The 12,991-nt window shown below is 26.0% G+C and overlaps 1 protein-coding gene across 3 annotated transcripts in view; it reads left to right on the top strand.

Annotated features, from left to right (window-relative positions):
- The window catches only part of LOC129607216 (rap guanine nucleotide exchange factor 4), a 92,209-nt gene that overhangs the window by 58,040 nt on the left and 21,178 nt on the right, over nt 1-12,991 (top strand). For all 3 annotated transcript variants that reach the window (XM_055518026.1, XM_055518025.1, XM_055518028.1), the window contains 3 exons: nt 7,984-8,044; nt 8,663-8,760; nt 8,834-8,920. In XM_055518026.1, the coding sequence (XP_055374001.1) occupies nt 7,984-8,044; nt 8,663-8,760; nt 8,834-8,920 (246 nt within the window). The remainder of the gene's footprint in view (nt 1-7,983; nt 8,045-8,662; nt 8,761-8,833; nt 8,921-12,991) is intronic.

Below are 12,991 nucleotides of genomic sequence, written 5' to 3'. Positions count from 1 at the left end.
AATGATTACACTTTAAAATTTAACTTATTGAAACCTTCGAATAGTCTCACTCCCTTTTTATTTTAAATCGACGGCCCCATTCGCTTTCGTCTTCTAACTGTAACTTACTAATTTATTGCAATGACGGTAATATGGTTATCTTGTCAAAATTGTCTTTTTTATCCGAACTCCTGATGTAATTTCTCTTTTACGAAAAAAATTGTAAATAAATCTTAAATTTTAAAAGTTTATAAATATCAATAATTTTATTCTCTCCAAGTCCCTTTAAAGGTGAGTGGGAGTGAGAGAGCAATTCCTTTTTTAATAATTGTTTCAACGTTCCTTATTGCTTTTGTTATCATCCTTTATTGTGTACATTTTTTTGCAAGAAAAACTAATTATTATTTTTATATACACTAGTACACATAATAACATTGCTATGAAGTGTTGACAAGATAAAATATTGGAAAAAAAAAATTAAAATTAAAAAAAATATTGGTTTTTCAATATTTATTAAACAAAAAAAAAAATTTTTTATAAAGTTTTCTACTTCATAATAAATCATCGCTTTACTCAAAAATATTACTCGTATAATAAGGTCAATGAACTGAAAAAAAAATGGAAGGGGATTTACTGCGTAAATACGATAAACCATGCGTTACACCTAACGATATTTTCTCTTTCTAAAGCTCCAACTGTTCAACAAAAGAAAAAAAAAACTAGTGTAAATAGACCGAAAATAATAAATAAATAAATAAATAAAAATCATAACAAAAAAAAAATATTCCCCATTAAAAAAAATATGTTGAAACATTTTCATAAGTTGAGTTGAGTTTGAGTCGAATTGTATTTGTATAAATTTAAAATAAATTCAGCATTCTCAACACATGGTGGAGTTGAAAAAACTTTTTGAGAGACTGGGAATGGTGCAAATTGCGCTTATGACTCTTACGAACAATTCAAACTCTAAGAGATTAAAAGTTCAAACATCGAATTATTGTACGTAAAATAATACTAAAAAAAAATCACAAAACATTCAAACTAGTTTTTCCAAATTTAGACCACATTGTTTTCAACTCAACAATATTAAAAACACGAAAGAAAAAAACAAAGAACCAGAAATTTTTATGTAAACGTATTTTAAGAAAAACGATCTTTACATTAGCATTTCAATAAAGACCAGTTTAGGCAACATGGTTTGACTTATCTGAAAAGAGGCTACTCCGTACCCATAGCTATCAAAAACTTTTTTTTGTACCATTATCTAAATATTTTATTCAATCGCTTTTAGCACAAAATACACGAAGATTTAAAAAAAACTTAAGGGCTTAGTTATAGTTGTTCAATATTAATTATAATTATAATACGGATAACAGTTTAACCTGAAAGTAAATACAACCTTTTTTTTTTAATTTTTGTTTTAAGCACATTTCAAAAAACACACATGAAAAAACGATGTGCTCATTGGTTTTTACTGTATCCGTCCGTGCGATATCTCAAATTTTATTTACTAATGGTCTTTTTGAGAAATATATTTCTCTAAAAGAAAATTTTTTTACTTATTTGCCCGCTTCTGAAAGTTATTAGACCTTCAGCTATAAATATCACTTTTCTGATACCTCAGTCCAAAATAATTGGGACCATTTTTTAAATCTCACAAACGCTGAAAAACAACGATTTGTTTCTTCTACTGCCAAATGGTATAGATAAATCGATTTTGCATAGGCCATTAAAATCAACCATAATTTTGAATCGCTCATTTTTCATAATTTTTCCAAATGGAGAGCAAGTAACAGAAATCTGAATTTTCAACACAAATAAATGAATAACTTTCTTTGTTCGAAGAATATTTTTTAATATTTTACGTGCAAGTTATCGTCCCACAAAATCGCCAAAATTTACGGAAGCATATTTTCTTAAAACTATGAGTTCTCTCTCTCACAGGACTCTCTCACTAAAATTTATAATTAACCAATATGAGATCGGCATTACCTTAATAAGCTTAATGATTAAACATCCTAGAAATATGCAATTAAATGAAGTATGGAGATAAATGTAAGTAAAGCATCATTATCAAATAAAATTGATTGTTTAATGGAAATGTGCTACTATACAAGACATTGTTTTAATAATGTTAAAAATTTATTTTTTTCATAATATCTATCACGTAATATTATGGTTTTCATACTTTCAATCATGCAATGATTACGTTACAAATAAAAATTTAAAATTATAACATAAAAAATATAGAAAAAAAATATGAAAATTAATTACGTAAGTAAATTTCTTAACTTTCCAATTTTTTTTTTTTTCAAGTATCCATTTGAAAGTCCATTGAAGAAGACATTGAATTAATTGATTAATCTCATGGCGTTTTCATGGTTTATTTTAGAAGTTTGTTAATTTCATTGTTATAGAATAAAATAAAATACAAATTTAAAATTAATGAAATGTCACAATAATCATGGTACTATAGGTATTTCATGTATTTGACATCATAAATTTCACAAATAATATCGAAGAAACCCTGGTGAAATTTATATTTGAAGGTGACCCTACATACTAATAAATATTAATGAAATATCAAATTAAAATCAAAACTCGTAAATTTAAAATTAAAAAAAAAAATACATAATAAGATCGAGTTATGCTTTCATAACAGTAAAAACACAACATAATAGCACAGAATGATATCAAAAATTCGATAAATATTATGAAAATAAAAAATATACAATATATTTTAATTTAAAAATCATAAAACGTCAAAATAATTATTTGCATTTATGCAAAATAAAAAAATTATAATTTTTCGTATAGTTTACACGTTTTACAACAAAAATTACATAAAATTAAAATAAATCGGAACAGGTCCGAACCTACCTTGCCGTCATTATCATTTACTTTAAAAATTTTTTTATGCAAATTATGAAATTTTTCATTTTCAAAAATTTTGAATCAATCGGTAACAATTAATTTTATTTCTTATATTGTTTTATAACATTATGTTAATTTTATAAATAAATTTTATTTTATCTGTTACGAAAGGCCAAATTTAAATATACCCCGAAGCAGTAGAAAGATAATAAAACAGGTTTCATTTAAAAACAATAGACTTTGATATCGTATAATTATTCTCTGTGATAATAATCAGTATGTAAATACAATTATGCAAATTGTCAAAACAAAAAAAAATTTGTAAATTAATTTTTAAAATAAAAACTAATAAACTGCGTGTATTACGGTATTTAAATAAAGAATTAATGCAATTAAATTAATGTAGACAACTACCCTGGTTATTTGGCAGCTTGATTAGAAATCATCTCGATATTAAAGCTACATTTTTACAATGTCAACTTAAAAACCCGAAAAGTACGTTTAGCCATTAGATTTTAAGCCAAGTGAGTAAAATTTTTTTGATTGACTTAAGTGAAGTGTGTTTAAAGTCAAGTGCCGTTTATATGGAAATAAAATAAACTTCAACTGAGAGAACTCTGCTTAGCGAACTATAAAATTTTCAGAAGAGAAACAAATGACATCAAAATTAAGATTAATATACTGACGTAGCAGATCTCTCTTTTTATGTCACATACTCTTCAGTTGTTTTGAAGGAGCGACTTTTTTCGTTGCTCTTTTTTTATATAGTTTTTTGAAATGTCAAAAAAAGTTATTTTTTAGTAATTCAACTTTCAGAGCCAATAAAGTGACTTTATTCGTAGGTATGAGAGAAAACTCTCCCACGGTTATGTTAATGTAGATAATTTCACTTTTGATCAATCATTATGTAGATGTTCTTAAAAACAAAATTCACTTCCGTATAAATTACAAATTATATTGCCGCAGTAGGATCCTTCTTCTTTTTTTTTCATTTTTGTACAGCGAAAATTGTATTTGTAATGGCCTTGTTTAACCAAATAAGATAGAAAGAAAAAAAAATATAAACGAACAAATTTTACGAGGCTTGAAATTATTTTCGTTCTTTTTTTTTGATATTTTTTGAGGTTTTTTATCCAATTGACTTTTTTTTGTTATTTTATTTTGTAATTATGTACGTACTGCTTTTACTTTTGTTCTTCATAAATCTTTCATTTTTCAATTTCCTTTTGAATCCTTTTTAATAATTTGTCTATACCAAGAAATCAACAACAACAAAAATATTACGAAATAAATAAAGGTGGAATTAAAACAAATCTATGCAATAAAAAAAAGGATTAGAGCGGAAAAAACGTTGAAATTTTTTGAATAACTGAAAACATTAGCGGAAAATTTCTATGATTTTGTTTTTTTTTCTTGTTGTGTCTTTGTTAAAATTGCGTATCAACAAAATTTATGCAATAATGCCTATATTTTGACTTCTAACTGAGTTCTTTTGACTTGTTTATTTTGGAATATTTAATAACTAAACGGGAAGTTGTCATGAAAGGATTTTTGATATTTTGGTTTTTTTTTTGGTTGAAGTTGTTATTGTTTATGCAACTCATATGTTGTGCCTCTCTTACAGCGTTTAGTGGTAAAACAGAAAAAGAATAGAAGCAAAACCGTAAAAGATTGCCTAGAAATTTGAGTTTAAACGCAAAATATATGCTTCATGGATTTCAAAGATGGCATCAATATAAATATTAAACTTTAAATATTCAATATAATAAAATTTGACAAATGTTTTGTATCGGCCTTCATTTTGTACTAGCATTCATTTTGGCAAGTTCGGTAACAAGAACTATAAATTTTAAAGAGCAACCTATGTAATTGAACCATAATCGTAAATATTACGAAATGCTCGAAATGCAACAGTTCGTCTAGATAAAATTTTATTTTTTGTTCTGAAAATTACCACTAGGTATTATTCGCTTGACATGCTTTTTCCAAATAAAAGACATATGACCGTATTATTATCGTATTTATTAACATTTTAACCATTTAACGTTCTAGACGGGAAAGTGCAAAACAAATCTTTAGTGCAAATTTTTAATGTTTGCGCTTCATAACTTACACCTTGACTAATATTTTTGTGTTATAAAAAAGGCAAGCTACAACCTAATAAAAATCGGCTGCAAGACTGAAAGCTATACTATTTGGCTTATCACTTAATTCTGTATTTTGTTTTGTTTATTTTTTCTTTTTTCAAATTTCTTATCAACTTAAAATTTAATTTTAGCTAAAAATTACTTTGTATATTTTTTTTTATTTACTTGTTTTAAACAAAGAGAGTATAAACACACACAAAAAGCTATGGGAATAAAAACAAAAAAATTTTAACTGGGTTTTTTGCATATAAAAATTTCGTTTTTTTTGTTTTTGTATTTATTTTCTTTGTTATCGCCTCTGTGTTGGCCTATACGTCTGTTTCAGTGTTTCAAATTCAATACTATAAGAGCTTGTATACTCGTATATAGTCGCACTTTTGCTGACGTAAAATTTTACTAGGAATAAAAATTTTTTGAATTTATAATCTTAATACACTAAATGAGTAATTTTTTTCTCTGAATATAAATACCAACATGTATATACATATACTAAGGTATACCGTAACTTCCAAAATGCAGTAATTACAGTTTCACTACAGAAAGTTTTGTACTTTGCTGTAAAAATTTTACACCAAAATACAAAGCAGTTATACTACATTCTGGACTAGATTTCTGTAGTAACTATACAACAGTTAAAAACTACTTTTTTTTTGTTGTTGTGACAAATGTCATATTAGAAGTTACTTTAAACAAAAATGTTAGAAAGAAGATTTGGTGACATTAGTTTGATGTGTACGCAAAAAGCAGCAAACTTTTTTCGGTTGCTCGCTCTCACTCTCTCTCTGTGTAGTAACTACTCAAATTCTGGATTTTGATTGAGACTGCATTTTATATAATTCTTTTCTCCTGCATTCTGGATTAGCAATACATCGTAGTTATACTTTTATACTGCATTTTGGAAGTAACGGATAGCTCCATTTTCGACTGTAAATATATATACATATACATACAACATATTGCGTATGCGTGTATGTATGTATGTATATCTACCTCTATATATAAATTTTTTTGTTTTTAATTTTTAATTTTAATTGCTTCCGTAACAAGAAATGTGTTTGTAATTTTGATTTCCATTCCTAAATTAAATTTTTTCGTATTTATTTCGTAATTTTAGTTTGTAAATTCAAAATTAAGTGTTTTTTAGTAATTTTTTATAAAATAAAAATAGAAAAATTATAATATGTTCACCTGTACTTGAGCGGATTAAAGTGAAATTCAATAAATTAAATTTTAATTTTTGATTAAAATAATTATTTTGAAGTAGATCAAAATATAAAACAAGTAGAATTTAATAAAAAAAATTATACAGAAAAAAAAATAAATAAAAAATTTTTGTATTGCTACTTTTTATAATACATATTTTACACATGTATTTATTTATGCATACATTAAATGTATATGTATGTATGTGTTATGTGAGAATAACAAATTTTTATCAACAAGCAAAATTTTTTTGGGGAACATTTACATTTAATACTTTAATTTGTTGAAAAAATAATTAATATAATCAATATAAATCATATGTATGGGTGAATTTTATACAGTAGATGTGATAACAATGCGAATGTGTTCATACACCCGATTATAGAGAGCGCTTTAAATATAATCAAAATTAATTGTAATTTTATTATTTAACGCCGCCGTATATCAAAAATAATTTAAGCCGTTTGAACATAACCAATGATTCAATAATAATAATAATTTTGATAAACAATGCTTATTTTGAAAGAATTTTAATAGAAATTAAAAAAAAAAACAAAATTATAATACAATAATAATTTAATTTGGTATGTCAATTTCCAAAGACATTTCTGCGTTTTCTAGTAGCAAAGTGAAATTTGAATATTTAAATTATATTGTGCTTAAATTTTTAAATATTAAGTGCAAATCAATATTTCCCGCGTATTTTACGCATTGTTAATTAATGCACATAGCATTTAATAAGAAATTTAATCTTTGAAGTACGAGGTGAAATTTTTAATAATTTCGTCGAGTTGGTACTAGTTATTAGACCTCTCTCCCAATTTCTTCGCACGATAACAAAATTAACACTAAGTAAAAACAGTTTAACAGAGAATATGTACATAGAATATGAAAGTGTGAGAGAGAAATATAAGGAAGTAATTACAAAAGAAAAAGCGGAAGGTGTAAAATTTACTGCCAACTAAATTTACTACGTTCGTTAAAGGTTAAATCCTATAATCAGCCCTAATTAACCACAAAATTATTTGAAAATTTTTATTTAATTTTTTATTAGATTTAAATCTATTGCCTTTTTATAAAATATAATATAAGCGAAATAATGAAAAATAGTTAATTAAAACAAATTTTTGACATTATTCCATCAAAAATTGGAATTTCACCGCCCGCGTTTTAGGTTTACTAAACACAATATTACTGCATAATATCGACTAAAAAGTTCTTATAGTCAAATTGAATAGTAATATTATTGAACCTTCAATGTCAGGGTTCAATCCATAACAGTTAAATATAAAATAATTTAAATAATAAATTTATTACCATCAATATTAAGTTAAAGGTCTTCAGACTAACAACATTTTAAAAACTTTGTAGTCTGTCATTTAAATTAAACATGCCCCCTCTGCACTTTATAATATTAATTAATAATTTTCACATTAATTTTCCCTCATTGTTAATTATAATAAAGACTTAAAAATAAAATTGATGCTGTTGTTTATTTGTCAAACAGTTACAATAGGTGTTGACAAGAAAATTCTAAATTAAATGGAACTTCGAATCAAAAGATGGTCACAAGTTGTTGCAACTAATTCATCAGATAATTGCATTCTTGTTAAATATGTCACTCATGCCGATAATATAAATTTGAACTACGAAGAATATGTAAATTTTTTTTTTTATTAATTTTATTGTCATTGCAATTTTATAAGTTTTAAACTGTTTTGTATTAATTTCACATATTGCACAATAATTAATTCAAAAATAAATTTTGTTTTTCTTTCAGAAAAATAAAGAATTAATGAATGACATTATAACAAATTGTAAATTAAAGAATGGAAAAAATGGTAAGTAAAAATTTATGAAAAATTAAAAAATAATTTAGTGAAATTGTTTAAATCAGTGACAGTCGAAACTAACAAAAATTCCAAGTTTTAAGAAATTAGTTTAAGTACGTCTATAGATAAGAACCTCATCGAGCAATATCGGGTGAATATATGAGAGTTGTTCAACTCAGTGAGGGCATGTCAAAGTGTCTTCACATCGATATATTACAATATATGATACATGTGTACACTTTAATAGGATGATATCGGAGGCAAGATTTAGTAGTAGAACTATACCTTAGCACTGTTAAAATCGAATAGGCGCGCTGCCATTGTAATATCCGAAGTAATAGAAGACTCTTGATTGACTTAATAAGCTAGAACCAGGTATACAATCGACAGCCTGGAAGTCAGTTTAGTACTGGACAGCCTTGGTAGATAACAGTTAAGTTTTTTAAAAGCACGTCTCTTTTAAAAAAAAATTTATTTGTAAAAATTAGATGTGGGGGAGGGAGGGCACAAAATTCTTTCCTTAAATCATGGTGGAGAAAGCATCAATCAATATCTCACTTAAAATAAAACATTAAGTTTTAAATTAAAATGAAATTAAAGTACACATATTTTAATTTTTCTATATAGGTTTTGGTACAAACGTAACACCAGCACAAGTTCCAACATCGCCAACGAAAAGGCCTTTAAGTCCGGATCACCCTAATCCGGCATTACCTATTACAGAGGTAAGTTTCTATTGTATTATAAGTATAAGAAATTCCTTTATTTCCGTTTTTTTTTTTTTTTTAATTTTTACAGAATCCTAGTCCTGCAATGTCTCGTATTGGATGGGCATTAAGAACGTTACTTGTTTCAGATAGTTCCAGTTGTCTTAAGGACAGAAAGGTAAGAGCAAACAAAAAAATTTAAGCAAAAAAAAAAATAAGTATAATATTTTGTTTCTATATTCACGTCAAAACAGCACGTCATGTTTTAAAGTTCACTTAAATTGACTTACAGTAACTGTTCAATATAAATACAATGAATGAAATAATTTTTCCTTTTCTTGAAAATTTACTTTGCTCATAAATTTTATAAGTTCGTGTAAAATTAAGTCTACTTATAGGCTATATTTTATGGCAAGTTATTACCCTTAACATTTAACGATCTAGGTTCATTTGAATTTCCCTGTTCCCCTAAAAGTAGGCAACAATAATATTTTCGTTCAGCCCAGAGCAATACATAATTTTCTCAAAAACCAGAAAAATTCTATTTAATATCGCTTTATTCTCTATTCCGTTTGTAGATAGGTGTTGTGTATATAATCCCAAATTAATAATCAACTTAAATTATTTAGTAAAGATATAGGTTTATAAATTTCAATTCGAATACACAAAAGGTACTGGATAAAAATATGAAAAATATTACGTTTCATAACATCTATAACATAACAGGTTGTGTTTTTATTTTTGACACACCACGTTCCTCACAGTTATCAACTTTATGTTTAATTTTCAACATTTTACCATAAATAGACTGGCCCCGAGCAACTTTTACTCGTATAACGCAAATTATTAATAATTTAAAAATATTTACTTAATGTCTTAAAATTATTTATTTCGATATCCGAGAAAAATTTGATCAAATTCATTTTTAATATTAAAAAACAAATCTTTCAAAAAATCACCCACTATTCAAGAGCATAAAAATTGATTTTGAATAACTTAATCGCAAAACGTAAATCCTGGAAACAATGCAAACATAATTATAATTTAATTTCATGAAAATTGATCTGATGAAGCAAATTCAATCGGAGATGATATTAATTCCAAATAAATTATTAAAATTAATTAATTATGATAGGACCAACTTTATTTTTAAATTGAAATATAAGAATTTTTAAAATCAATTATGTATCGTTCGTCATTAAAAAAATTATATTATGAAAAAATGAAATATAATACAATAGCAATAATGTTATATACATACATATACATATATTTTATAATGGACATATTATAAAATTAAAAATTATAATTGGTTATCGTTCATAATACGAAAATTATTAAATTTCATTTAATTTTATGATTATTTTCTCAATTATTTAGAAGAAGAAATCGAAAAATGGTTTTCCACCAAATGGGAAATTTTGTTTCTTCTCTTCCTGTTTTTGTGTCTCATAACGTGGTGGTGGTTGAAAAAAACTTACAAATGGCGTTTGTTGATTTTCCTTATCGCTTTGGGAAACATCTTTAGGAGAAACTTGTTGTTGTGAATTCAGATCAGATTTCAAAGGAGATCCAAATATATTAAATATGTCAAATATTGATGACGTTTTTGATTTTTCTTCTTTCATTGGTGAATCAGATAAATCAATTATGAATGTAATTGGTTCTTGCTGTTGTTTTGGTTCTTTTGCTATATCAAAAACTAGCGGGAATTCCTGTTGCTGCTGAACTTTTTGTGTTTGAGCTGAAGGAAACAATATATCGAATATTGATGGAGTTTTCTCCTTTTCTTGTTTAGGTTTTTCAAAAATATCAAATATAGATGGTGCTGGTTTTGCTTCTGGTTTAAATTGTTGTGGTTCTGAAAAAGGTATGAAAAAGATGTCCGAAAATATTGGTTTGTTTGAATTTTGCTGTTTGGGCTCTTCAAACATATTAAATATAGATGCCGCTGGCTTTGCATCTTGTTTAAATTGTTGTGGTTCTGAAAACGGTATGAAAAAGATGTCTGAAAATATTGGTTTGTTCGAATTTTGTTGTTTGGGCTCTTCGAACATATTAAATATAGATGGAGCTGGTTTTGCTTCTTGTATTACTTGTTGTGGTTCCGAAAACGGTATGAAAAAGATGTCTGAAAAAATTGGTTTTCTTGAGCTTTGCCGTTTGGGCTCGTCAAATATATTAAATGTTGATGCCGGTTTTTGTGATTGTGCGGGAAAAGAAGGCGAAAAAAGTATATCAAATATTGATGGTGTTTTTTTATTTTCTTTTTTGGGTTCTTCAAAAATTTCTTGCTTTTTTTCTGGCACTGGTGGTAAAAAAAGAATGTCAAAAATGGACATTTCATCACATGGTACCTCATTATTATTGAAAATTTCATTTGGTTCAAAGAATATAATAGTTTCTGTAACATCCGGTACAAAATTGAATTTATTTAGGGGATTCTTTGGAAATTTATTTTTTCTAAATTTTTTCTTTGAATTCCTTTGTTTTTGTTTTAATTTTCTTAAACGATTTTCTAAATTGCGTATACGATTATTTTTCTGTTTTAATAATCTTTTCATTCTTAGATTACCAGCATGCCTATTTGATTTCATCAAATTATCAAGTTCAAGTTTTAAATCAATATTAAAATCTAAATCAATTTTTTGCGGTTCAGATTCTAAACACTCAGGTTGTGAAACATCTTTTTTGATTTCCTCAACTACTGGTACAACTTCCGGCACAACTGGTTTTTCATTAGGAATAGGTTGAGATAATAAAAATAAAAGTGTTGGGAAAAATGAGTCAACAAATGGATCACCAGTGCTTCCAATATTTTTAACTAAATCTTTTGTTTTAATTTCAACATCGCTTTCTTTATCATTCTCCACGTCAAATGGAAAAACTTTCATATCATCATCATCTTCACTAACGTCATAATATAACTTATCTACGTTCTCTTCATTTTCAGGTTGTTTCTCTTCTTCGATAATTTTATCATTTTCATTCTCCTCGGTTAATGGTACAAATTTAATATCATCTGGATGAATGAAACTTCCTGGCAATATTGATCTAGGATGAAGTTGTGGTGATTTACTTTTATGTGCTGAAATCTTTTAAAAATTAAATTTATAAACTGTGTTATTGTTTTCTTCTTTTTTTAATCGAGAAATGTATTCGATTTTCGAAACTTACGGCACCGAAGAATAGTAAACAAACTACTGTTTTTAACAGGAGCATTTTTTACATTATATTTTTTAATATCGATTTCAATTATTATTATTTATGTCCTTAATGCCACGAAATGCTAAATGAAACTGAAGGTTTTTTGAAAAAATTATAAAAAATAGTTAATAAATTTTAAAACACAGGTTTTTCCCAAAAGACTCAGTAGGTTTCCTCGCTGAAATAACTGTATGTATACTAATTAAAATTTCAAATAATGAAACAGCCTTTTTTTTTTAATATACTATGATCTCATTATTTTCGATACATTGTAAATAATTTAAAGCTATTTATTCTCGTTAAGACAAAACAACTTAAACCAGTCACATTAATATTTATTCAACTGTGTCAATAAGTCCATGATGTTCCAAATATTCTTATAAATTTAAAAAAAAAAAGTTTAAATTATAAAATTCTAGTTTATATTGTAACTTAAAATTAATGTTAAAGTATTTTATGAAAATATTTAATTAATTATTTTTGAAATCAAAGTTATGATTCAATTTTATTTTCGAAAGTTCTTACTGCCAGTAAAAATTCTAAGGCGATTCTTATTTCGTTCTTAAGGGATGGCTGCAGACCAAGAATTATCACTAATTTTTCCTGAAATTTTCTGAAATTTTTTTGACAAATGAAACTCGAAAAATAAAAGAAACTACTCATTTCCTCAAAGTATTTAACTAAAGGCTAATCAACTTAATGCCGCAAGTTCTATTTAATTGACAACACTGATCTCTACTCTCCAATATGTCACGAACTCTCCTTGTTGATAATTAAGTTCTATTTGATATAAAGCGTTGATCAACTACTCACCAATATGTCACAAATTCTCCCCGTGATATGTCAAACGTGAAAATTTTGACATTTCCTCTATATAAAAATTATTTCGTACAGATTCAATAGTTAGTCGAACATTAAATAATATACATATGTATGTATGTATATTGAGACGAAAATAAATACATACTAGAAATTTCTACATTCTTTAAAGTTTTTATTTAATTTGACGTTTATTAATATTTAAATAGGTGAATATTCAAAA

Source organism: Condylostylus longicornis, unplaced genomic scaffold (genome assembly GCF_029603195.1).
Source record: "Condylostylus longicornis isolate FDR11 unplaced genomic scaffold, ASM2960319v2 ptg000027l, whole genome shotgun sequence".
NCBI classification, from domain to species: Eukaryota; Metazoa; Arthropoda; class Insecta; order Diptera; family Dolichopodidae; genus Condylostylus; species Condylostylus longicornis.
The sequence above is the reverse complement of the archived record's forward strand: the minus strand, read 5'-3'. Positions and strand labels throughout refer to the sequence as shown.